Source organism: Saccopteryx leptura, chromosome 6, assembly GCF_036850995.1.
Source record: "Saccopteryx leptura isolate mSacLep1 chromosome 6, mSacLep1_pri_phased_curated, whole genome shotgun sequence".
Classification (NCBI taxonomy): Eukaryota; Metazoa; Chordata; class Mammalia; order Chiroptera; family Emballonuridae; genus Saccopteryx; species Saccopteryx leptura.
In genome coordinates, this window is record NC_089508.1 from 187,026,766 (window position 1) to 187,050,962 (window position 24,197).

The window sequence follows — 24,197 nt, forward strand, 5'->3', positions numbered from 1 at the left end:
CTTTGGGGCCAGAAAGCTATTGAACCAGGGTGACGTCCTCTTGCACCCCGGTACATCTCTTGGTTAGCCCTTGTCCTGTAGTCGGTGTAACTATGCATCGCCCGCGTGGACCGTGAGGTCTTGGCATTGCAGGGAGTTACATCAGCACAGCCAGTGCCTGTCATGGTCATAGCTGATGGTGACCGTTCACCGTGCAGGGAGGGACCGGGCTGAGCTGCAGCTGCCCACGAGGTCCTCTGTTCTTTTGTTCTGCCCGAAACACACACACACACACAGACCTCTTCAGGCTCAATTTTCATTTTCTGGAGCAGGAAGTGCCCTCAAGTATGCATCCATTTAGATTTTAATAGTCATCTGTACCATGTGAACTTGTCCCTCTCAAAAATCAGAGTGGTTTCTCACAGGTAGAATTGCACATGACAGAGAGAGCTGCAGGCTTGCAGGTGGCGGGTGGAGGGCAGCAGCCCAGAGCCAGACCCAAAGCCTCTCACCCAGGGGGGCAGCAGACCACCCACTGGACAGTGACACTGCAGTGACCGAGTAGTGATTATCTCTGCTCAGTGTCCTCTGAGACAAAAGCATCTGGACATGTGTGCAAACAAGGACGGTCGTGAACACTAGGATTTACGCAGAGAGTATCAGATTCCAGCACTTTTATTCATTTTCGTAACTGAGATTCCTCAAGCATAGCCCCTGATGACCACTGTGAATCCGCCGAGCCCTGCTGCGGTGGCCGGAGCCCCCGGAGTGGGTCGGGGAAGCGTGCATTGTGCAGCGTGCAGCACATCCAATCCTGTGCTAGAGTTATGTGGCTTTTATACCAATTTGGGGAGATTCATTTTCCCCTCACGATAATTTACAGACCTCTTTTCATTGGCTGGGATTGCAATTTGCCAAATGGATTACATTTGGTACTTTATTTTCTCTTCATAGCTAGTTCTTATGTAATTTATTTACAGTTCATCAGGCTTAATGGGTGGGTAATAAATCAGCATGTCGCACTCTCATTTCAATGGCCAGGCTGCGTTTGGGGGTGGGGTGGGGGAGTGGTGAGCAGGGGGGGGGGCGTGTAACTCATGGTCTCCTGAGCTCTGGTCTCTGCCTGCGGAGGTGGCGGTCCCTATTGAAGACATGCAAAGGATCCACCTGCGGTTCATGTTCCGCCACCGGTCGTCCCTGGAGTGTGAGTGCCCAACCGCGTGGCGGCTCTGAGGCTGCGCCCAAGGCGAGCGGAGGGGGGGGGGGGGGGACGACGACGACGGGGGGACGGACGAGGGGGTGGGGGGGGGGCGGGGGGCAGGGGGGCCCCGCCTGTCATTCCCTCCCCTGACCTCGCCATGCCGTTTCCAGCCAAAGATAAAGGAGAAAAGAACTTCGCCATGTCCTACGTGAAGCTGATGAAGGAGGACGGGACCACGCTGCAGGATGGGTACCACGACTTGGTGGTCCTGAAGGTACCACATGTTGGAACTTCTCGCGGAGGGGGGCTGCAGGAAGCAGAGGGGAGATGGTAGGGTTGCTCGGTGGTTAGCAACAGGGACCCTCCTCCTCCCCTACCCAGCCCCAGAATCTGCTGTGTGGCCTTGTACAAAATCTAAAACTTCTCTGGGCCTCCATGTCCTCATGTAGGAGCCCTCAGTGAATAACTATTGAGAACTACACAAAACAGTTGATATAAATAGGACCACGGCGGGTACACGGAGCACTCAATACACGGGAAAGACCGTTATTACATAAAGAGAGGGCTCTCAGCTCTGAAAGGACCCCGGGTGGGATGCGCAGAGGATCAGCATGGGGTGTCGGGCAGAGGCCTCGCTGTAGCTAATGGGCAAATAGTAGGATTTAGGGTCCTGATCCAGCCGCTGAGCAAATCCGGACTCATCTCGCACGTCTTCCTGAGTCTCAGTTTCCTTTTTCTTACGTGGCGATGGTAATATTTACAGAGCCAATGAGACGGCTCCCATGAAGGGCCGCGTCAAAAGGGGTACAGACGTCAGCCATCGTTATGTTTGCATCTTGACCGGGTCTGCATGCGTTCCCGTTTTCCCTCTGCCAGCCCCTGGCGGGAGGCGGTGTGGCGGCTGCGACTCGGGGCAAGGCCTGGTGGCGGGCACAGGTGTCCGGCCCCTGCTCTTGGCTTTCTCAGCCTCGGAGGCTGAAATTGCTGTTTGGTCTGCGGTCCCTGTGGCAGACGCAGCTTTGGCAGGGCAGGACTTTCCCCTCGCGGGACTCCTCCCCGAGTCTCTGACTTTTCCGGAAGCCACGCCCACGCCCTCTGCACCGCCTCCGTTTTGTCATTTAGGACACATCAAGGTAGTTCTTGGCTTAAAGGCCGTGCTTGCCTGGCAGATTGCAAACTCGCTGGGGGCAGAGGCCCCGGGGCAGTCAGTGTTCAGTGTACTGACCTTCCTCAAGCCTCAGTTGCCTCATCTGTAAAATGAGGATTTTTGTATCCACAACAGTGACAGTTGTGGGGAGGCTTAAATGAAACGAACAAAGGCATCCAAAGCGCTTAGGGTCACATACGGTTCAGAGTAAGGGCTCAATACCTGTTAACTCTTGTAAGGCATACGTCTCATCTTTCATTTCAGCACGTGGAGGGACGCACAGGTGGACCACTCTAAATGCTCTATATGCATTACTGCCCGTTGCGTCTGCTCGAAGTTTCTAGGAAGTGGGCAATCTGATTGATCTTTATTTAAGTCATGAGGAAAATGTGATACAGAGAGACCAAGGAATATACAGGATGACAGATTTGTGAATGGCAGAGCAGGGTCTAGATCCTGGAACTCTCAGACTCGGTACCTTTGCTGTTAACTGGTTTAAGCTGCTTCCTTGTCTGGCTGGTGCGCGTGTATATTAAGATCTCAAAAAAAGTTTAGAGGGAATGAAAATGTCCTGTCTGGTAATCTTCAATTTCCTTTTGCCATTAATGATGTCCATAGAGCCTTTAACTGACGGACAACCCCTTTTCCATGAATGTTAGTTAACCTGGGGTTCTTGCCTATTTTGTGGAAAAAACAGCTCTGCCTTCCCAGCTGATATTTATTACTTCTCTGATGAGTTCCTCACTATTTCTGACCCTCCCCGCCTTACAGTGAGTAATGTGGCCCCTGCAGGCTCTGCGCTGGGCATATATACCTTGGCTTGGGGAAGTACCGGTAACCCAGGTGTTGTTTCCAGGGGGACGGCAAGAAGATGGAGGACGCCAGCGCTTACCTGACTCTTCCCTCTTACCGGCACCACGTGGAAAACAAGGGCACCACTCTGAGTCGAAGCTCCAGCAGTGTCGGGGGGCTCTCTGTCAGCTCCCGGGATGTGTTCTCCATTTCTACCCTGGTGTGCTCCACAAAGCTCACCCAGAACGGTAACGGAGCTGTCGAGAGTTGTGTGTGTGTGTGTGTGTGTGTGTGTGTGTGTGTGTGTGCGCGCGCGCGCGCGCGTGCTCATGGGCGCGGGTATGTGTGCAGAAACCCAGGAGGTCCTGATACGGACCGTTTGGGCCAATAGCAGTTAACTCTGCTTGTCTGGGCTCTGTTTCAGTGGGCTTGCTGGGTTTGCTGAAGTGGCGTATGAAGCCTCAGCTACTACAGGAGAATTTAGAGAAACTGAAGATTGTGGATGGAGAGGAAGTGGTGAAGGTCAGTATCCATCCACCCGCGACAGAGCTTTGAGTCACGAATGGTTTTGGGAGGAAGGGAAGTGTTGAAGGAGATGGCACAACTTTTTCTCCGACGGTGGGACACAGTGTGCCACATTGCCATGAGAAACCGTTACTGGGAAATCTGGGGACGTAGGTGATTTGTTTCAATGAGACTGAATGCCAAGCTGCAGAAAAGTATGGTTGTGCTTATTTTCTGGAAATACATCAGTATGGGTGTAGTGCCCAGTTCACCTGCTTCCCGACTCTATGTGATACTATTATGAACGTGACATATTTCTCAGGGTGATTGAGAGCATTCAAGGTGATGATATTTTAAAAATTACTCACCACAGTCTCTTACCCAATAATTGAGGTAAAACATATAACATACAACAAGTTCATTAGAAGGCAACTATTATTTTTGTTGTTACAAATTGCTATTGTAGTAATATCTCTTAGTACCAAGTACACCTCAATGTTAGAAAGAAAAACGTATTCTTAGGGGGTTTCCACTGCTCAGAGAGCATTATGCATTAAACATGAGAAAGGGAAAGACACCCAGGCTCACAGTGTAAGTGAAAGCAGAAGACAACAATGCAGATATCAGCTGTGCTGTCATGTCCGCGTGGCGGTGAAGAATGCAGTGTCTGCAGCTCAGATCTAATGAAAGCAGCCCTCCTCTCCATCACTGTGGAGTGGGACAGCTGTTTCCCAGAGGTCCAGGTGATCTCGTTTCCATCAGGATCGTGGCACAGCTAGAAGCTCCGAGATGACTCATCTTTATATGGTAGCTCTGTGTTCTGAGGGACGATGGGAAATACTGACCCACCCTTAGGAGGGAGGAGTATCACAGTTTAGTTAATTGCTCATACATGGAGGAAAAATGGTCACATTTCCAGATCCGTGCTTGAAATGTGCATTATCAACCCACCTACCTGGCTCAGCATGGCGGAGAAGTTTCCCAAACATCCATCCCTTCAGAAGGTCTATCACCTTGGAGCAGCTTAGGGAAAACATCTGGGAGCCAATTCCATCGTCTCCTTTTTGCATTACTTTTTCTTGTTTAAAAAAGCTTGTGATCAACGTACAATATATACAGTAAAATACAACAGAGCGCTTATTTTAAAAGTATAATTCAATGTACAGGGTCTGGCAACAGTAGGTTTACAATTATGAGTGTGTGAAAATTTGTTCTTATAATATTATTTGTTAATTATTGTGTTATTTTCCATATGATCAACTCTAAACCTATTTTTGCCACACCCTGTATTTTTTTTAAAAGATTTTATTTATTCATTATAGAGAGGAGAGAGAGTGAGAAAGAGAGAGAGAGAGAGAGAGAGAGAGAGAGAGAGAGAAGGGGGGGAGGAGCAGGAAGCATCAACTCCCATATGTGCCTTGACTAGGCAAGCCCAGGGTTTTGAACCGGCAACCTCAGCATTTCCAGGTTGACGCTTTATCCACTGCGCCACCACAGGTCAGGCCACACCCTGTATTTTTACACACATACACACTCATGTGCCCATTACCTAGATAAATATACAGAACATTTCAGCATTGCAATACCCTTCTCAGTCAATAATATATACGTGGGGGTGACCACTAAGCTGACCGCCATCATCATTGATGGGGTTTTGCCTGTTCTTGAGTCTCTTAAAGGCAGGGTACTGAAGAATATACACTTTTGTGTCTGACTGAACTTACTGCACACAGTGCTCACGAGGACCAACCTCGTTGTTGTGTATAGAACTAGTTTGCTACTTTTTTTATCACTGTGGCTTTTTCTGCAGTGTGAAAATGCGGCCATATTCATCCATTGTGCTGTTTTGTTTTTGTTTGTTGTTTTATTTTGTTTTGTGACAAAGACAGAAAGAGGGACAGACAGACAGGAAGGGAGAGATGGAAGCATTAATTGTTCGTTGCGGCACCCTAGTTGTTCATTGATTACTTTCTCATATGTGCCTTGACCGGGAGCTACAACAGACCAAGTGACCCCTTGCTCAAGCCAGTGACCTTGGGCTCAAGCTGGTGAGCCTTGTTCAAACCAGATGAGCCCGCGCTCAAACTGGCAACCTTGGGGTTTCAAACCTGGGTCCTCTACGTCCCAGTCCGACGCTCTATCCACTGTGCCCACCACCTGGTTAGGTCCACTGTGCTGTTGGTGGACAACGAGGGTGCTCCAAGTTCTGCTTCTTATAAAGTGACACCCCTTGACCATGGCACATGGTGGATGTGTGCTCTCATTCTCTTGGGTATAGATTGAGACGTGGGTTTCTGGGTCACCTGCACGTTTTCTTAATGTGACCTTCATTATTTTGTCCAGTTTCTCCAAGACACTCTGGATGCCCTCTTCAACATCATGATGGAGCACTCTCAGAGTGATGAGTACGACATCCTCGTCTTTGATGCTTTGGTAAGAGAGGGGACAGAGGTTTCTGACATTAGACATTAATGTGTGTCTTACTGAGAGAACCCTGAGAACTTAGGGCCCTTGTGGCCCCTTTCACAAGTCTTTTCCAGGAATTGTAATGTTGGGCTACCAGACCAATGAATGAACTGCTGTTCCCTTTCATTAGGTTGGAGTTCACTTAAATGCATGGGCAGAGTGGGTGAAAGGGGAATCTTAAGTGTTGATGTCAGATCAGCGCTGGTTGAAAGTCCATGAAGCTGGTTATTGTAAATAAACACTTTGGCTTTCCAGGGATGCCAGGAGCTAGTCTCTGGCCAGGTTGTGGAGGGCCCAAAAGGTGTCCTAAAACTCCTTCTCCTCCCCCTCCTTCTTCCTCCTCCTCCTCTTCTTCCTTCTCCTCCTTATCTTCCTCCTCCTACTACTCCTTCTTTTTCTCCTTCTTTAGTCCTTCTCTCCTTTCTTTCCTTCCTCCTCTTCCTCCTCCTTCCTCCTATTTCCTCCTCCCTTCTCTTCCTCCTTCTCCTCCCTCTTAGTGCCCAACTCCAGTGGAGTCCTTACCTTCCGTCTGCCTACCCCAAACCTTTTTACAGTTGCGCACCACCCAGATCTGTCTCTCCCCAAGTGGTCTCTTTCTTCTCTCACTGTCCCAACTTATGTTTTTTTTTTCAGTGTCATGTCAAAATAAACACAAGGAACTTTTGCTGTAGGATATCAGTGACCAGGAAAGTGTTAATGTGTCAGTGACATTTACATTTCTGAAGAGGTTTCTTGAAGACAACTGTGACTTAGTCTGGTGCTTCCCAAGAGGGTCTCCTGGAGAGCCAGCCTCAAGGAAAGAGGCTTCCTGACAAAAAGATTTTTTGATTCAACCACTTAGGAAAGTGCAGAACATTGCATGACCCTCTTGGGGAGTCACGATGCATGTAGGTGTATTCAAGACGCTGAGAAGTCTTGAAATAAAGAAGCCAGTCTCACAGTAACCTGAAATGTCTCAAACTTATCTGACCATGAACCCCTTCAATCTTGTAATGCTCTGGAGTGTATTTACTGTATTTTCCACTCCATAAGACACATCTGACCATAAGACACACCTAGGGTTTTAAGGGGGAAAATAAGGAAAAAAATATTCTGAACCAAATGGTGTGTTAAAATATTTAATAAAATACTGTATTTTTTGCTCCATAAGATGCACATTTCCCCCTCCATTGGGGGGGGGAGTGCATCTTATGGAGCAAAAATTACGGTATGTATTGTATATGTATGTATGTATTTATTTATTTATCTTTGTGACAGAAATAGAGACAGAAAGGGGGACAGATAGGGACAGACAGACAGGAAGGGAGAGAGATGAGAAGCATCAATTCTTCGCTACGGCACCTTAGTTGTTCATTGATTGCTTTCTCTTATGTGCCTTGACCAGGGGGCTACAGCAGACTGAGTGACCCCTTGCTCAAGCCAGTGACCTTGGGCTCAAGCTGGTGAGCCTTGTTCAAACCAGATGAGCCCACGCTCAAGCCGGGAACCTTGGGGTTTTGAACCTGCGTCCTCTGAGTCCCAGTCCGACGCTCTATCCACTGTGTCATCGCCTGGTCAGGCTGGAGTGTATTATGTGAAACACTTTAGGAGAGACATTCTGTTAATGAAAAGGATTGAAGATATATTATCAGTGAGCTAATTCCTGGGTAAAAATTTTGATTGGCATTCAGTTATGCCATGTGCATATGGCTTCCTGCCCTGGGTCTGTCCTCCAAACACTGATTCCTTGCCTCTTCCTCAGATCTACATAATAGGACTCATTGCTGACCGGAAGTTCCAGCATTTCAACACCGTTCTGGAGGCTTACATTCAACAGCATTTCAGTGCTACCTTAGCTTACAAGTGAGTAACTGTGCACCTCCTGCTTGCCCCGCCAGGACGCCTAGGGCATGAGAAACTCGAGTATTTTCCTTTCGCCACTAGCTTACATGAGTTCTCCCTTGTCTGAAAAAATCTATTCTGTGCCTTGGTTATTTGGATTAAATAGAAATATGCAAGCCCGTAGGTTGAGATGAATACTCAGTGGTGGCAGCAGTACATGGAAGTGTCCATTCATTCATTCATTTATTCAGCTATCATTATTGAGCAGCTACCTGTGAGCAACACTGGGATTCAAAGGCTAGAGCAGGCGTCCCCAAACTATGGCCCGCGGGCCACATGCAGCCCCCTGAGGCCATTTATCCGGCCCCCGCTGCACTTCCGGAAGGGGCACCTCGTTCATTGGTGGTCAGTGAGAGGAGCACTGCATGTGGTGGCCCTCCAACGGACTGAGGGACAGTGAACTGGCCCCCTGTGTAAAAAGTTTGGGGACCCCTGGTAGAGAGAAGACGGTGCACCTGCCAAGGAGCTCACAGTCGCTCGGGTACAGGAAACTGAGGGTCAGAGATGGGAGAGGATGGTGGGAAGGTTGGTGGAGGCAAGTTTGTGAAGGAGCCTTGCAAGGAGGTCCAGTTGTTTGAAGTCTGCCTTGCCGGGAATGAAGAAACAAGGAGCGCGTCTAAGCCGTGGAATCCCGTAATATTACGAGAACGTTTTCAGTTGGAAGAAAAAGCTGAAAAAAAGACATTATCACCACCATCAATCCCAATTGCATTCTGATTGCGACTAGTTCTCCCAGTCGAAAGATTTTTCTTCCTCTCCAGTTTTTTTTCTTTGCTGGCATTTCACAGGCAAGAAATCATTATTCACTCTCTGTATTTAAATATAATTTTTAAACAGAGTTATTTTTATGGTTGTAAATGAGTGAATGAACTTGACTATACCACCAACCACCTTTAGCCTTTGATTGAAAGCCTTATAATTTTACTGACCAAAGTAATCACCATGCTGAGGGTGGGGAAGAGACGTGTTTTGAAAATGCAATCCCTTGTTCAGGAAACTGATGACGGTGCTGAAGACTTACTTGGATACCTCCAGCAGAGGGGAGCAATGTGAGCCAATCCTCAGGACGCTGAAAGCTTTGGAATATGTGTTCAAGTTCATTGTTCGGTCGAGGACATTATTTTCACAGTGAGTACTTGTTATGTAAGAGTGATTGATTAGCTCTGCAGTTCCTTGGGGATACAACAGTATTTGCACCATTGGAGAAACTCTTAGAAAATTATAACCAGCCGTCAATCAAAAACAACTTACAAAATCCAACTTAAGAGATCCCTGAACAGATAATAATTGTTCCTTGTAAGTTTATTTGGGAAAAGAAGAAATGTTAACATGTTGTAGAGTTATGCTTCCTCCGATGAACAATGATTTGTGGTTTGAGCGTTTGGTCTAACATTCTTCTTCATTTAATTTGAGATACGGTGAAAACTCTCTAGGAATCTATATTCCATGGGGGTGGAGAAAGCAGAACTCAGAGAGCTTGATATTTATTCTGCTCTTAGAGGTTGTACATGACAAATGGGTTGGTATTTGCAGTTGACCTGTCTGTCCTTGAGATCCCAGTGACCAAAAGGTAAGCTGACATGCTAGACTACCCAAAAGATATCATGGCTCAAAGTCAATATCACAGAGGTTAGCTGCCCTTTTAAAGGGCTTTAGAAATGGAGGCATTCAAATGCAACCTGCAGAAGAACAATTTATATTCCTGGCTAGCAAGGCAAAGTTAGGTTGGGGGTCGGTAATGTGTATGATTAGGTTGGTTGTGTGTAATAGGAGATAAGAAAAAACATACTGGGAATGTAATGTCCAGATTTTTACTGGTGCAGATAAAGAATGCTTAACTCAAACTGACTTACAGAGAAATAGGACTTTATTATAGTTTACATTATTGAAAAACCCAAGGGGTAGATTGGCTGGATCCAGGTGCTTAATGTCATGAGGGTAGTCTCTGTCTCCCTGTGTTTGGCCTCTGCTTTACTTTCGCTGGTTGCCTTCTAAGGCAAGTTTTCCAAAGAGGTTTCCATTTGAAACCTCAGGTTTCTGTTGCATTAGTTTAGGCAACCCTGGGTTCCTTGTTGTTCCAGCAAAATCCTATACCAATGACTGTGTTGGGTCATGTACTAAGGTTTTAAACAATGCGATCAGTGGAATAAATATGCAGATTGCATAGCGGTGGTCACATGTGCACCTCTGGAGCCATGGGTTGGCTCAGCCACTTCTGATGTACAGCTGTTTTGTTGGACAAAAGGAAGCAGAAGTCTGTACTCATCAATTCGTCCATGATGATGGGTGGGCTACGATGGCTTCATACTCCGCCAGTCATCTGAAACCGGTGATCATTTGGGATTCTCCTAGAACATGTTGAGATTTCAGGTGATAAATAAAAAGAGATGAGTGATCCACACTGTGTTACAAAACAAATGCCTTTCAGGTTATTCCAAAAATGAAATATATGTTTGTCAGTCAAGGCAGACAGTGTGTATTAAACTCTTAGGGGTATTCTTCTAAGTTGGAGAAATGCTTGTCAGTTATTTGAAAACCAATTAGAAAACAACTGTGGGTCTTTCTAAGGGTGGAGTTTCTTGGAGGAGCTCAAGGATTCCAACATTGTCATTCCAGAATAATAGGGAAGGATATCTTCTTTTATTTTGCAAGTGAGATCTTCAGTCTGCAACAAGAAGATATTCTTTTCATCTAACATGTCTTCTGCCCCTATCTTTTCTTTCGGTGTGTTAATGTTACTGTCTTTCGTTTCCTCCCTCGCTCCCTCCTGCTCTCCCTCTCTCTCCCTCCTTCTCTGTCTTCCCCCTTAGTTTTGGTCTCTTCTGTCCATGAGAGCGGAGCACTGGTACATTTGCTTTCTTCTTCTCTGCCTCAGGCATGGCATCATGCAGAGCCCCTAGGTCTTCATGTACTGTATACAGTCAGTGCCGCTGGCTCTCACAGTGACCGTTGGCTTCTTCAGCAGTGGGCTGATGCATTAGTCCTTACTGTATCCCCAGGAGAACATGCAAACCTTCATTGACACTCAAAACTGCCTGCTGGGCGAAGTCCACTTGGAGGCTAAGAGAAGGCAGGCAGTGGGAGGAGAGGTCTCTAAGGTAATTGAGACCCAATCTACAGTGTGTCCATAAAGTCATGGTGCACTTTTGACCTGTCACAGGAAAGCAACAAAAGATGATAGAAATGTGAAATCTGCACCAAATAAAAGGAAAACTCTCCCAGTTTCATACCTATTCAGTGCGGTTCGATGTGGGCTCACGCACAGATTTTTTAGGGCTCCTTAGGTAGCTATCCTGTATAGCCTCTACAGACTCGTCACTGACTGATGGCCTACCAGAACGGGGTTTCTCCACCAAACTGCCGGTTTCCTTCAACTGCTTATCCCACCGAGTAATGTTATTCCTATGTGGTGGTGCTTCGTTATAAACATGCCGATATTCACGTTGCACTTTGGTCACGGATTTGAATTTAGCGAGCCACAGAACACACTGAACTTTCCTCTGTACCATCCACATCTTGACTGGCATGGCCGTGGGCTGCTCCGCTGTATACACGGTGTTACATCATCATCTGCTAATGCACACATGCTGCCACATTATCCTACAGAAACTGGGAGGGTTTTCCTTTTATTTGGTGCCGATTTCACATTTCTACCGTCTTTTGTTGCTCTCCTTTGACCGGTCAGAAGTGCACCATGTCTTTTACAGACACACTGTATTTATTTTAGAGAGGAGGGAGAGCAAGAGAGAGAGAAAGAGAGAGAGAGAGAGAAAGAGAAGGGGAGGAAAGCAGAGAGCATCAACTCCCATATGTGCCTTGACCAGGCAAACCCAGCTCAGGCAAGCCCAGGGCTTTGAACCAGCAACCTCAGCGTTCCAGGTTGACGCTTTATCCACTGTGCCACCACAGGTCAGGAGAGACCTAATCTCAACTCGTTTCTCAAGCACATAGGTGCGGGCCGGGCTGCAGGAAGGGTCTGAGGGAAGGCGCGTCTTCTGTGCCTTGCTCATTTTCGGGTCTTCAGCAGGGTTTGCTCCCCAGTGCATCCTCAAGGACGCTGGGTAGCGATGGGCTTATTTTCCCTGTACTCGGAGGACACTTCACTGAGGCAGCCAGAAAACAGAAAGTTCGATGCTTTGCGGTTTCTGAGCCAGCTGGTGGAAAATTGTAATATAATGATTGCTTCGGGGGCTTATTGTGTCTGGTATTGTGTTTGTTTCCCATCATCCCTTTGTTCTCTTTCCTCATGTGCATAACTGCAGCTGATCCTGCTCCCTTTAGCGATTCCCTTGTCATGGGGGGGGGGGCACACCGTGCACAAACGCGTGGGGGCTCAGATTTTCCCGGACTGCTGTGCAGCATGTAGTTGGGTAAGGGAGGAAGAGAAAGGATGGGAATATTTTTTATAATTATTCATTTCTATCCCATAGCCTGTCCCCTCTTCTTGTGTCACCAGCTCCTGAGTCCCAGTCCGGGCCGGGTCTCTGGGTACCCCACTGCGCTGTGGCTGCAATGGAAGCTGGCAGGGTCCATTCGAGCTTCTGCCCTAGGAAGGCAGGCTCAGAAATACGGGAGACTCCGAACTTGTATGACATGTCTCCAGAAGCGGTTGGGTGGCCATAAATAGGACCAGCTTCTACTAGGCTTTTCTAGAATGGCTGAGCCCCTGGGGGAGATGGAGCGAGCACAGTGAGGCACATCCAGAAAGAGCTGAAATGATTATCTTCCAGGCTCTGTGCTTCTTCACAAACCTCCTTTGATCCTAAAGCTCAGACGGCCAGCTGAGCTGATCCCCAAGGTTCCGGAACTGTGGAATTAGAGTCCGGAGCCGCCCGCACTTCGCTCATCTGCATGATGCACACTGACCAGCTGCCCCTGCTGCTGGCCGGGCCTGGCCAGGCCGGAGGAATGAGATGGCAGCGCCCTGTGAGGGTCGCTCTAAGAGAGACGATCCGGTGCACAGGGCTGCCGTGGGATATGCTCCCGCCGTCTGCATTCCTCGCAAATCCTCATGCTGCCAGAGGTTAGGGGCCAGGAGGCAGTGTGGGATAGTGGTTAGTGCTGCACTGCTCACTGTTGGCTCAGTGATGGTCAGTGTTCATATCAGACAGACCTCGGAGGGGGTCACATTACTGTCCCCGTAAGTGCCTGGCTTGCAAAGTGAGTGGCCCAGCCTCCCAGTTTTCTCTTCCAAAAATGGGGATAAACCAGCTCTTTGTGTCTTGATAATGAAAGGAGATTTTCATGTACAAAGTTCTCCATGTGGTTTCCAGTGCTTATTCCACAGACACAATAAACGTTACCTGTTACCACGTTTTCACCAGGAGAGACAGCAGGATGCCTATTTCCACACCTCGGATTTATGTTAGGAAGAGGAAGTTCTAGTGTCTTGATTCATCACGCTATCCTAAACATCTCTTCCTGTTTATTTTTAAGAGGAAGAGACACCTTTACCAGGTGTCTGCTTTTTGAGGCCCACAAAGCAGGGACTTTTATGGCCCCATGAGTTCACGTTGGTCTGTTGTTGTTCCACTGGGTGGGCCCTGCTGTGTTTGCTGCTTCCACAGCCCCGAGTGTGTGCTTAGCCCCCCGCGGCCGTGTGCCCACCTCTCCGGTCCCTGCTCGCTCTGCCTGTCTTCTGCACCATTCCTTCTGCTCTGTGCAGACCTGCTTATGTTAGTTCTTGCTTCCTCCTCCTTCTCTGTGTAATCCCAGTCTCCTTGGGATGCCCTGCCATCCGCCAACTCCTCCGCTCTCGTCCCCACCCCCTTGGCTATGAGGGGCAGGCTGCTCAGTGGTCAAAGGCGCCATCTCCAGAGCTCAGCTACTTGGGTTTGAATTCTACCACCACTACTTACTAATGTTTATGACCTTGGACAAATTATTTACTTGGCTTAAAGCTCAATTTTCTCCTATGTAACACAGGCATGCCTACAATAGCCCTCATGTATATATCAGTCAAGTGCCTCTCATCAGTCTTCGTGAAAATTCTGTAGAGACTCTCACGTCCTGACATCGCCTCCTGGGACTCCTCCTCCCTCCCTCGGTGTAGCCACATGTGGGCTGTGGCTCAGACTCCTGACCTGGGGCTTTTGCACCCTTCCCCAGAGAGCTGCTTGCTCACTCCTCTGCTCAGATGTCTCCCTCAAGGCCCCACCTACAATGCAGGCCCCGCCCCCGGCACTTCTGACTCCACCCCTTCACTCTGCTTCTGTCTGACCTTCCTCCCCGTGGAACTGAACACACAATAACATGCTGTGTAACAGTCAGTCATGTGTTTGTTCATGCCCTCGCCCTGCTCGGCCGACTGTCGGCTCCAGGGGGACAGGGGTCTCTTGCGTGCTGTGCTCCAAGCCCCGAGAGCAGCACGCGGAGCACATGGCATCCATTCCACGTGCAGTGGGGGCGCCGCCTCTGTCCCCCTCTCACAGAGAGGAAGCTGAGGCCCCGAGTTGAGCTCCGGGGTCACTTAGCTAAGAATCAGCAGGGCGAGGCTTCACATCCCACTCATCTGATTACCCAGCTTCAGAACCCCGCTTTTCCCGGGCTGTCTGTGTGGAGTGTGAAGGAGGGGCTGTCTTGAGAGAGACCCTGGATGCTGTCAGGGCAGCTGAGAGGCACAAGGCTGCGTGGGCTCGGGTGCTGTCATCCCCGGGCACAGAAGGGTTTCAGCCAAGAAAACGATAGTTTGGAGGAGTTGTCAGGAAAGGCATCCCACCTTCCCGCGGAGCTCTCCAGGCATCCGGGACTCTCTCCCCGTGTCCTCCCCCGTGAGGTGGGGAACAGAAAGCTCACAACGGGCCAGCCCAGGTGAGCTCACACCCCTTGGGAAAGAGTCACTGGCCGGGGCAAGAGAACCGCACTCAGCATCCTGTGGGGAGCTGCAGCAGCGCCAGGTGTGGTCCTGCCCCGCCCCCCACCTGGGACCCAGACGGCTGGCCAGCGCGCCTGCGCAGTGCCACCTGCCTGCGCTGGGGCTGCAGCTCTGTTGTTAGCCCAGGCAGCTCGGGAACACGGCTCAGTCCCCACACGGACAGCCCCAGCCTGGCATGCTTCCCAGGGCCAGGAGTCAGTGCCCTTTCCCTAACTGCCTTCAGCACCAGGTGATCTGATGCTCTCCGGTGCTCGCCTCTGCCTTTTCATTTTGCCTCTCGCTTTCTTCTGCCCACTCCCAGCCTCCCCCTCGCCCGGCCACTGGTTTAGTTCCCTCTTCTGTAAATAGTATATGCTAGTATATCCTCTAGGTCATGAATACGTTAGCTGGCAAGATGGTCTGAATAAAGCGCGAGCATGCTCAGTGTCGCCTGCAGCTGGAGGAACTACATAAGCCTCTGCCTTTTTAAACAAATATGACTGTAACTCGAAGGTCCTTGCCAGCATGATTTTGTTTTCGTTGCTCATGTATGACTAAATATTAAAATATAATCATTTGTTTACGCCGAGCCTGGGCTAGAATGCCAGCCACGGTGCTATTCCCGTTTCTCCTGCATATAATTTGTTTGCATGTTAATATCCTTGATTCCTATGTAAGCCTCTGTTTTCGGTTTTGAATACAATTTCACTTTCTGATGACAGTAATGGCTCGGTGAGCTGAACAATTGCAGTTAATGGAATTATTTTATGAAAACATTAACTTGGCATCCGATCAGGATGGAAGAGTAAACTGTCATCAAAGGATGTTGTCAAACAGTCACTTCCCTTTAATTTCTTCTCTGTTTTACGAGTTGCTACAGTGCAGTGGGGGAGCTCACAGCCTCTAGCGCTTTGCGGTTTGTTCGGCTGCCCTTTTTATAACATGAAATCTGCCTATGCGTGCGTTTTTTAAGCAGTCCTCTTTTCCCTTTGCATATGGAAATGTTGATCAAGTTTTATTGGGCACCTCTTTTGTGCTAGGAACTTGGTTTAAGTGCTGGGAACTCTGAAATTCTTGTCAGACTTCCTCAAGTAGCAACAATCTGGTGGGAAGACGGAGTGCTGACCCCCAGCTCCCGGGAATCAGCAGTGGTCAGCGGTATGGCTCAGCGGAGGCTGCCACCCGGTCCCGAGGGGGCGGAGAGGTGTAAGGGACAAACTCTGCCAGGAAGGACTGGTAATTCATCTCAGAGGAGGTGGCGTTTTAACCCAGACGTTGGAAGGTATGTAAGAAGCCTGCCCATGAGAGAAAAGAGAACCACGAAACCCAAGTGCAGACGGTCCCCTACTCACAATGCTTCGACTGACAGTTTTTGAACTTTCCACATTCAGTGGAAACCATACTTTGGATTTTGATCTTCTCCTGGGCTAGTGACACGTTGTACGACCCTCCCTGGAGCGGCTGGGCAGTGGCAGGGTCGGCCCCGTGACCACCAGGGTAAACAAAGGGTACTCTGCAGTGTTCTCATTGTGCTCAATGACCTTTGTCCATCTGTAGGCTAATGGAAGTGTTCTAGGCACGTTTAAGGCCAGCTAGGCTGAGTTGTGATGTTTGGTTAAGGTAGGTGTATGGAATGCATTTTCGAATAGTGATATTTTCAGTTTACGATGGTTTATTGGGACGTAATTCCATTGTAAATCAAGGGAACAACGTGTGAAATAGAATTCCAATCACTCCTGCTACTCTGAGGGTCCACTGATCACTTTCCACTTTCCCTCACTTTATACTCACAACAACTCTGCCAAGTACGGGGGTTGGTATGCTCATTTTACAGCAGGGGACGTTGAGGCTGTACCAGAAAGGTACAGAAAGTGACTCTAGGTCACACAGCCAGACGTTGGCAGGGAGAGATGTGACATCCAAGCCCGAGTTGTTGTGTGCCACCCCATGCCCATCACGAGGAGCCCAGCTGTGGCGAGGAGCGGCCGGTGGGCGAGGCTGTGCCAGCGGAGGAGTGGGATGGTGCGCCTGAAGACACGGGCTCAAGCGAGACCAAGAAGCGCCTTGAATGCCAGGCCGAGGGCTTGAGCTCGCCCTCTCTGCTGGGGATATTGGCGTAGATCAGGGGTCCCCAAACTACGGCCCGTGGGCCACATGCGGCCCCCTGAGACCATTTATCCGGCCCTCCACACTTCCGGAAGGGGCACCTCTTTCATTGGTGGTCAGTGAGAGGGAGTAAGTACGGTGTCGCTCACGTACGGTACTACTTCCGGTGACGTGGGACGTATGCGTCATGGCTCCGGAAGCGCGTCCTATCACTTGTTAGGGCTAGCAGTGACAAATATGGACCTGGACATTGACCATCTCATTAGCCAAAAGCAGGACCATAGTTCCCATTGAAGTACTGGTCAGTTTGTTGATTTAAATTTACTTGTTCTTTATTTTAAATATTGTATTTGTTCCCGTTTTGTTTTTTTTTACTTTAAAATAAGATATGTGCAGTGTGCATGGGGATTTGTTCATAGTTTTTTTTTTATAGTCCGGCCCTCCAATGGTCTGAGGGACAGTAAACTGGCCCCCTGTGTAAAAAGTTTGGGGACCCCTGGCGTAGATGCTACCCTCTGTCCTCAGAGCGCAGAGTAAATACCTCAGCAGGTGTACAGATTAATCCACTGAGGTCAGGTAAAAATATTACAATGTCTTGATTTTTGTCCAAGATGAAGAAATTGAACTCTATCAACATCTGACTTATAATCACAATAGTTCACGAGTGTAATTTCTATATAAGTAAGAATCTATTGAGAATCATGGTTAAAATGGTCTTGTCCTAGGAGCCGTTTGGAAACCCCTGCTTTTGGCAGTGGGGAGCCATCAAATTTCTGGAACAGGAGGTTAACATGGTTGCACTCGTGCTTTGGAAAGATGACTTTGGAAAGAGCGAGGGTTAGCATGGGGACCAGGGTGGAGAGGAGGGAAGGCAGGAGATCAGTAATGAAGCTGTGGCGATAATCCGGGCAGGAGACGGGAACTGAGGCAGTCAGAGTGGGGCCGGAGAAGGAGGAGAGGGAGGAGAAGGTGAGGAAGGCTGTTTGTTCTAGGGGGCGGGACTGCCAAACCTAACTGCCTGCGGGAGCGGAATGGAAGGAGAGGGCTGGTCGGAGGCTGACCTTCGGGGCCATGGGACCAGGCAGCGCTCACCGGCGTGAGGACAGGGGAGGAGCAGGTGTGTGTGGGGGGAGATGACGAGCTTGGTGTGGGGCCTGTTCAGTGTGAGCTGTCTCTCGGCACGGGCAGATGGAAGTGTGTGGCAGGCGGTGAAATACAGACGTGCAGCTCAGCGTGAGGAGGCGTGCACGTTTTCGTTACAGATTGCTCCGCAGAGGTGCTGGAAGCTCCAGCACCAAGTGAGCAGTGCTCTCGAACTCCGGATGAAACGCAGGAGACGAGCATGTGGAAGGGACGGAGGAGAACAGGGCCCCAGGGAGGGATGGATGCCGGGAGTCAGGAACGGGGAGGTCGTATAGCAGCGATGTAACTGCCACAGCGAGGTCACGGGGACTGACAGCTGACCACACGCAAGGTGTTTTGCAGTGAGGAGGTCTTTGAGGAAATGAGCCAGTCCTTTCCCGGAGTTTAACATCTTCCCTAATCTCCAGTCAGGAGGCCGCCGGGGAGCAGAGGGGTCAGGCGCAATTGTCTGCCCGTCATCTGCATGGGAATTAGGTGCCTTGGGTTGTCCGGCGCCTGGTACAGTCCTAGCCTGGCTTCCCCTGCTGGTCCTTCGGGGGCTGGGCAACCTCATTCCTATCTGGCAACAGTCTCATACTCCGCTCCCGGAAAAGTGTAAGCATTCGTCTGGTCTGCTTCCACTGTCCCTTTAAATAGCTTAATTTTGCAGAACAAGACTATCTGTGCGGCAGATAGTAAAGCAAAAAGCTATGGAAATCTTAGGATATTCATTCTTTCAGGTTGAAGCAGTAGACGATTTCCTTCCCTTGTTAACTCCTTGTTCGAAGTCTGGAAGCCAGTTGGCTGTCAGCCTCCTTGCCTTCTTGCAGAAAGGGCTATTTCTGTCCAATGCTGACACTGACAGTTCCTCAGACAATGGCTCGGGTGGGGGATCAATTTCCTGAATAAATGTACAGGTTTAGGAAATGTGTTTGCAAATCCCTTGTAACTAAGCCTGAACATGCAGGAGAATAAAGGGTCTAGGTTGCCAGAAGGTTGGAATTCACCACGCTAACGTAATTGTCAGGACGGCTGGACGTGCTCTGTGACCCACTTCAGATGCACGTTAGGCGGGCTTCTCTCCAAAGTAGAATTTGTTTCCTTACCAGGTGATAGTATATATTGCTCAGTTGTTAAGTTTGCTGCTTATTGGGTCTTTAGGGTAGATGGAAAATTTTTAAAGGATTCAGGTGTGAGGTGCCTATATAATAATCTAGCACCTTCCCCATGGTTATAAGTTTCAGAATGTGGCCTCTGCTGAACCTACGAGGTCGACACAGAGCATGGTGGGGGCCTTGCACTGACTCACTCACACTGGAGCCGTCGTCTGCTGCATGCGTTCCAAACCTGCTCTTCTGAACCTGGGGTTTTGTCATTTGCCCCATGTTGGAAGGCGCCGAGGGGACCAGAGGAATGTGTGCTGTCTCAGGGTCTGGGGATCTCAAGATGGTAAACAGCTTTTCTGTTCCCGGGTGTCTCTCGACACTTTTAGAATCGCCGTGAGAGCCCACCACTTCTAAAAGGCCTTTAACTCAGCATTGATTGTCCCTCACGTTCAGCTTGAACGCTCGACATGTTCTATGCACGCTGGTCCCTAAGACTGGGTTCCCTGTTTTTATCCCGTGAGTTGATAGTGAAAGTTTCTATCTAGTTGAAATATTTCTCTAGGGGTAGAGGTTTGGTGTGCAGTAACCATCAAGTGTTTATCCTATAAGAATTTAGTGGGTAGCCACAGGGGCCACTCAGCTGGGCGCTGGAAATATGACAGTGACATGGGCAGCTTCAGGCCGAGTCTTCTGGGACTTGTAGTTTATCTGGGAAGGGAGTCATTGAGCAGATGGTCATGTGTGTAAAAGTGAAACCAGGAGGACGGATGCGAGGTGCCCTGAAAGAGGAAATGGGGAAACTATTAAGGGATTGTGGGCCCTGGCCGGCTGGCTCAGTGGTAGAACATCAGCCTAGCTTGTGGATGTCCTGTGTTCAATTCCCAGCCAGGGCACACAGGAGAAGCACCCATCTGCTTCTCCACCCTTCCCCCTCTCCTTTCTCTTCATCTCCCTCTTCCCCTCCCGCAGCCAAGGCTCCATTGGAGCAAAGTTGGCCCAGACACTGAGGACGGCTCCATGGCCTCCGCCTCAGGCGTTAGAATGTCTCCAGTTGCAACAGAGCGACACCCGAGATGGGCAGAGCATCGCCCCCTGGTGGGCATGCCAGTTGGATCCTGGTCTGGCACATGCGGGAGTCTGTCTTTCTGCCTCCTTGCTTTTCATCACTTCAGAAAAATACCAAAAAATTAAATTAAATTAAATTTTAAAAAGGGATTGTGAACAGAAGAATGATACGATCACTTCTGTGTTTTGAAAATGGTCCCTCTGGCCAGCGTGTAGAAAACGGGCTGAAAGGGGGTAAGAGGGAAGGAAGGGGTGTGGGCTGAGAGATCCCTCCAGGCGAGCAGTGACGGGGAGGTGGCTGAGGGTGGGGCTGACCAAGATGCAGTCTAACGGATGGCTCCGGTGGCGACAGCTGACAACGCTGTATTATACCCCTGAGAGCTGCTGAGAGAGTAGATCTTACACGTTCTCACCCTACACACACACACACACACACTGTAACTACATGAGGTGATGGATGTGTTAACTCACCTTACTGTGGAAACCGTTTTGGAATATGTATGTGCATCAAATTATGATGTCCACTTTAAGTCACACAATGTCACATGCCGATCATATCTTGATAAAGCTGGATGGAAATGGCGTTGGGAGGAGGAATTAATGGGGCCCGGTGACTGCATGACATCCAGGCTCTTCAAGATTTACCTGTGTCTATTCTACGCTCTGACCTGGAGGCCGTAGACCGTGCTGGGGGACCCTGCACGGTGGGCAGGCTCGGTCTGCGATGACTGGCGTTGCCCTCGCTGACTCTTTGACAATAGAAACCATTTTAAGAATCCTGAAAGTTTCCCCAATGGAAAAGTGGCGCACTTAACGCTGAGGGAACCAGTGCCCAGAGTGGAATGACTCGCTGAAGGTCCCAACACGGATGCTGGAGCCTGGCTGAGAACTCAGCTCCGGGATCCGGACCACCACTCCCTCCGCCAGCAGCTGGGCTGGACCACAGACACCCCAGGGCTCAGACGAGCTCTTCAGTAAGGCAGACCCCAGCATGTTTGAACTTGACTCTTCCTCAGGTGTTCCCAGATTTCAAAACAAAGAGTTTTACTGCACACGTATTTTTAAAACCAGCACCATTATTAGTAAGGAAGAGGCTACACATTCTGTTTAACTGCACACACCACACATCAAGGCTCTCGGTGGAAGGGAGCAGGAAGCCGGGGTTAATCACCCTCAGGAAGCTGCAGACTGAAGGGCAGGGTTCAGGTGCTCTTGGCACGACCACTGTTTAGAGTAATAATAACTTGACATTTCTTAGGCACTTGTCTCTGGCCAGAGTCCATGCCAGGAACCGGGAGGAGGGTGGGGAATCAGCAGCTCTCTGCCTCAGGTGTAGTGGAAAACCTGCCTCCAGTCATATGACCTTGAGCTAGATCCCCTGCCTCCAGTCCCCGTTCCCACGGTGAGAGCGAGAAAACTCAGGAAAGACTTCTAGGAGCAGGATCACTGAGAACGGAGCTGGAAGGCAGGAGGCATTCACCCCAAAGGAAGAATAGATACCTGTTTTTAAAAATTAACTATGATAATTTACTTGTTTAAAAATCAGAATATAATATAAAAATATATAAGGGGACTGTTGACATACACAACTTTTTATTTTTTTTATTTTTAGCGAGAGAGGGACAGACAGGGGCAGATAGAAAGGGAGAGAAATGAGACGTATCAGTCATAGTTGCGGCACCTCAGTTGTTCATTGATTGCTTTCTCATATTGCCTCAACCGGGAGGCTCCAGTTGAGCCAGTGACCCCTTGCTCAAGCCAGTGACTTTTGAGCTTGAGCCAGCAGCCATGGGCTCATGTCTATGATCTCAAGCTCAAGCCAGTGACCTCACACTCAAGCCAGATGAGCCCGCGCTCAATCCAGTGACCTCGGGGTTTTTGAACCTGGGTCCTCAGCGTCCCAAGGCAGTGCTCTATCCACTGTGCCACCACCTAGTCAGGCCACACAATCCTTTTTCTGAGAGATAATATGTTAATTTAATGTATAGATTTCCAGGTTTTACTCAGTGTATGTGTGTGTCTGTGTGTGTAATCATTCTGTAACTTAATTTCTTGGTTATCACTTAAGAGATCATAAACAGTTCCTAGTTGTTTAAACTATTAAAGGCAGAAATGGTAAGAGAACCAGCCAAAACCTATTTTCTTCTACGTAGCCAAACGTTTAGACCAAACTGGGCCTAAAGGGAAAGAGCTGGAAGGACCCGCTGAATATTAGCTTCTCTTTCATGTAGATGATGCAATCCGTATCATTCTCTCTGTGACTTGGAACCTTGGCAGTGTGTGTGTATGTGTGTGTTTCTAATCTTAGGAACAATTGTTTTGGGAATAGTCCATTTCTAATTATATTGAGGGGGAAAACCCTGAGTACTGTTTTTCATGCTAATGGGGAAATTTACTTATGTGCAGAATTATGCAACTTAGTTCTTGCCAAATGACATAAAGGCTACACCGCCTCTCAGTAGAATGAAGGATGGCACAGGGCACGCATCACACTCTATTCATAACTTAGAGTTCTTTTCAGGACTTCTGCCTACATCTTATTACCTACTTACCATTAATTTATTATGCAGGGTTGCCATAGTTTATGAGAAGTAAAGCGAATGTTTTAGATTGTTTTTCTTTCATTTCTTCCGTGTCATTAACTTCAGTTTTTTAATTTAGGCTATTTCCGCTTCCATCCGAGGCAGTTTTTCTCCAGTGATTGCATTAATTCTTGTGTGTTCCTTCCAGCCGCGTTTCCAAACAGGATCCTCTCAGGTTGCGTCGAGCTTGTCTCTTCCTCGTTCCTCCACCCATCATCCTTATCTGGGCTGATTTACGGGAAGAAGACTGTTTTAGTGAAACTTCTTCACCCCAAGGGGGTGATTCCTCCTCAACTGTCAGAATCTGGAAAATTAACAGCTCAGGTAGAAATAATTTTTGTCACTGATGAAAGGATTGGTACCAGGAGCCCGTTTGAGCCTGGCTCATTGGCTGGTGGCGATGTTCAGTGAAGTGACGTCTGCATTGAGTTCTCCTGTCCGCCGAGGTTACTTGACAGCTCACACTGGCAACACTGTCGTCGTCCTAGCTCTTCCTTACATAGTCCCCTTCTGATACTTTTTACTCTTTCTCTTCTAATAGAATAATGCTTTACGTTTCAACTCTGTTACCCATGCAGAGAGAACTTCTCCGGCCACCGCTGAGCTGGACAGCTCACTCCAGGCTCATTGTACCAAACGTCTCTGTCTTCATCTACACTCTCTAATTTACTTCAGGTGGTAAAGGCAGGGGTGAGGATGGCGACAATGACCGTGCAGGGAACAGGTGAATCAAGAAGAAGACCCTCTCATTCACGAACCTTTTCCAGCCCTTTTGCTTTGACTTCAGTGTGCCTGCTGAGTGCACCGAACGGTTTCTTTCTATAAAAGTAGGATCAAGACCTGCAATGATGATCTCAGACAGACTCGGTCTCTGCCTTGGCTCTAATTATTCTTCATCTCAGGTTGTGGGGGCAGGGGGAGGGAAAGTGAGGTAGAGAGAGAGAGAGAGAGAGAGAGAGAGAGAGAGAGAGAAAGGGGATAGGCAGGTTTTGATCTTAAGAGCGTTGTGAATTTTCCAGGGTAATTACTCTTCTGCAACCAGGAATGGCTTAATGGTTCTTTTTTGTAGAGTCACTAATTTACACCTGCTCTGAAAAGAGCCAATTATTGGCTCAGGGCTAGAAACACCAGCCAAGTCACCTTGAATTTAGAGCCTGAGCAGGAAGAAGTTAGAGCCAGTCCTTTAGCTTCTCTTGACAGTCCCATAACATCGTCCCCTGGGCAAATAATGCTTTCCTACCACCCGCCTTGTTCCAGTCTGGCAACCCGCTATTCCTTTGCTCTGTTCCCTGGAGGCAGCATTGCCTAGTGGTTAAAGCAGTGAACTTTGGAGCCAGATACCCTTGGACTCAAATTCTGACTTGCCGTTTACTGTAGAAAGCTGAGTGAACTT

The 24,197-nt window shown here is 48.8% G+C and overlaps 1 protein-coding gene across 2 annotated transcripts in view; it reads left to right on the forward strand.

Annotated features, from left to right (window-relative positions):
* The window catches only part of DOCK2 (dedicator of cytokinesis 2), a 401,087-nt gene that overhangs the window by 63,284 nt on the left and 313,606 nt on the right, over positions 1 to 24,197 (forward strand). For both annotated transcript variants that reach the window (XM_066342684.1, XM_066342685.1), the window contains exons 16-22: positions 1,111 to 1,183; positions 1,351 to 1,454; positions 3,184 to 3,367; positions 3,544 to 3,641; positions 5,967 to 6,056; positions 7,831 to 7,931; positions 8,964 to 9,098. In XM_066342684.1, coding sequence (XP_066198781.1) covers positions 1,111 to 1,183; positions 1,351 to 1,454; positions 3,184 to 3,367; positions 3,544 to 3,641; positions 5,967 to 6,056; positions 7,831 to 7,931; positions 8,964 to 9,098 — 785 coding nt within the window. The remainder of the gene's footprint in view (positions 1 to 1,110; positions 1,184 to 1,350; positions 1,455 to 3,183; positions 3,368 to 3,543; positions 3,642 to 5,966; positions 6,057 to 7,830; positions 7,932 to 8,963; positions 9,099 to 24,197) is intronic.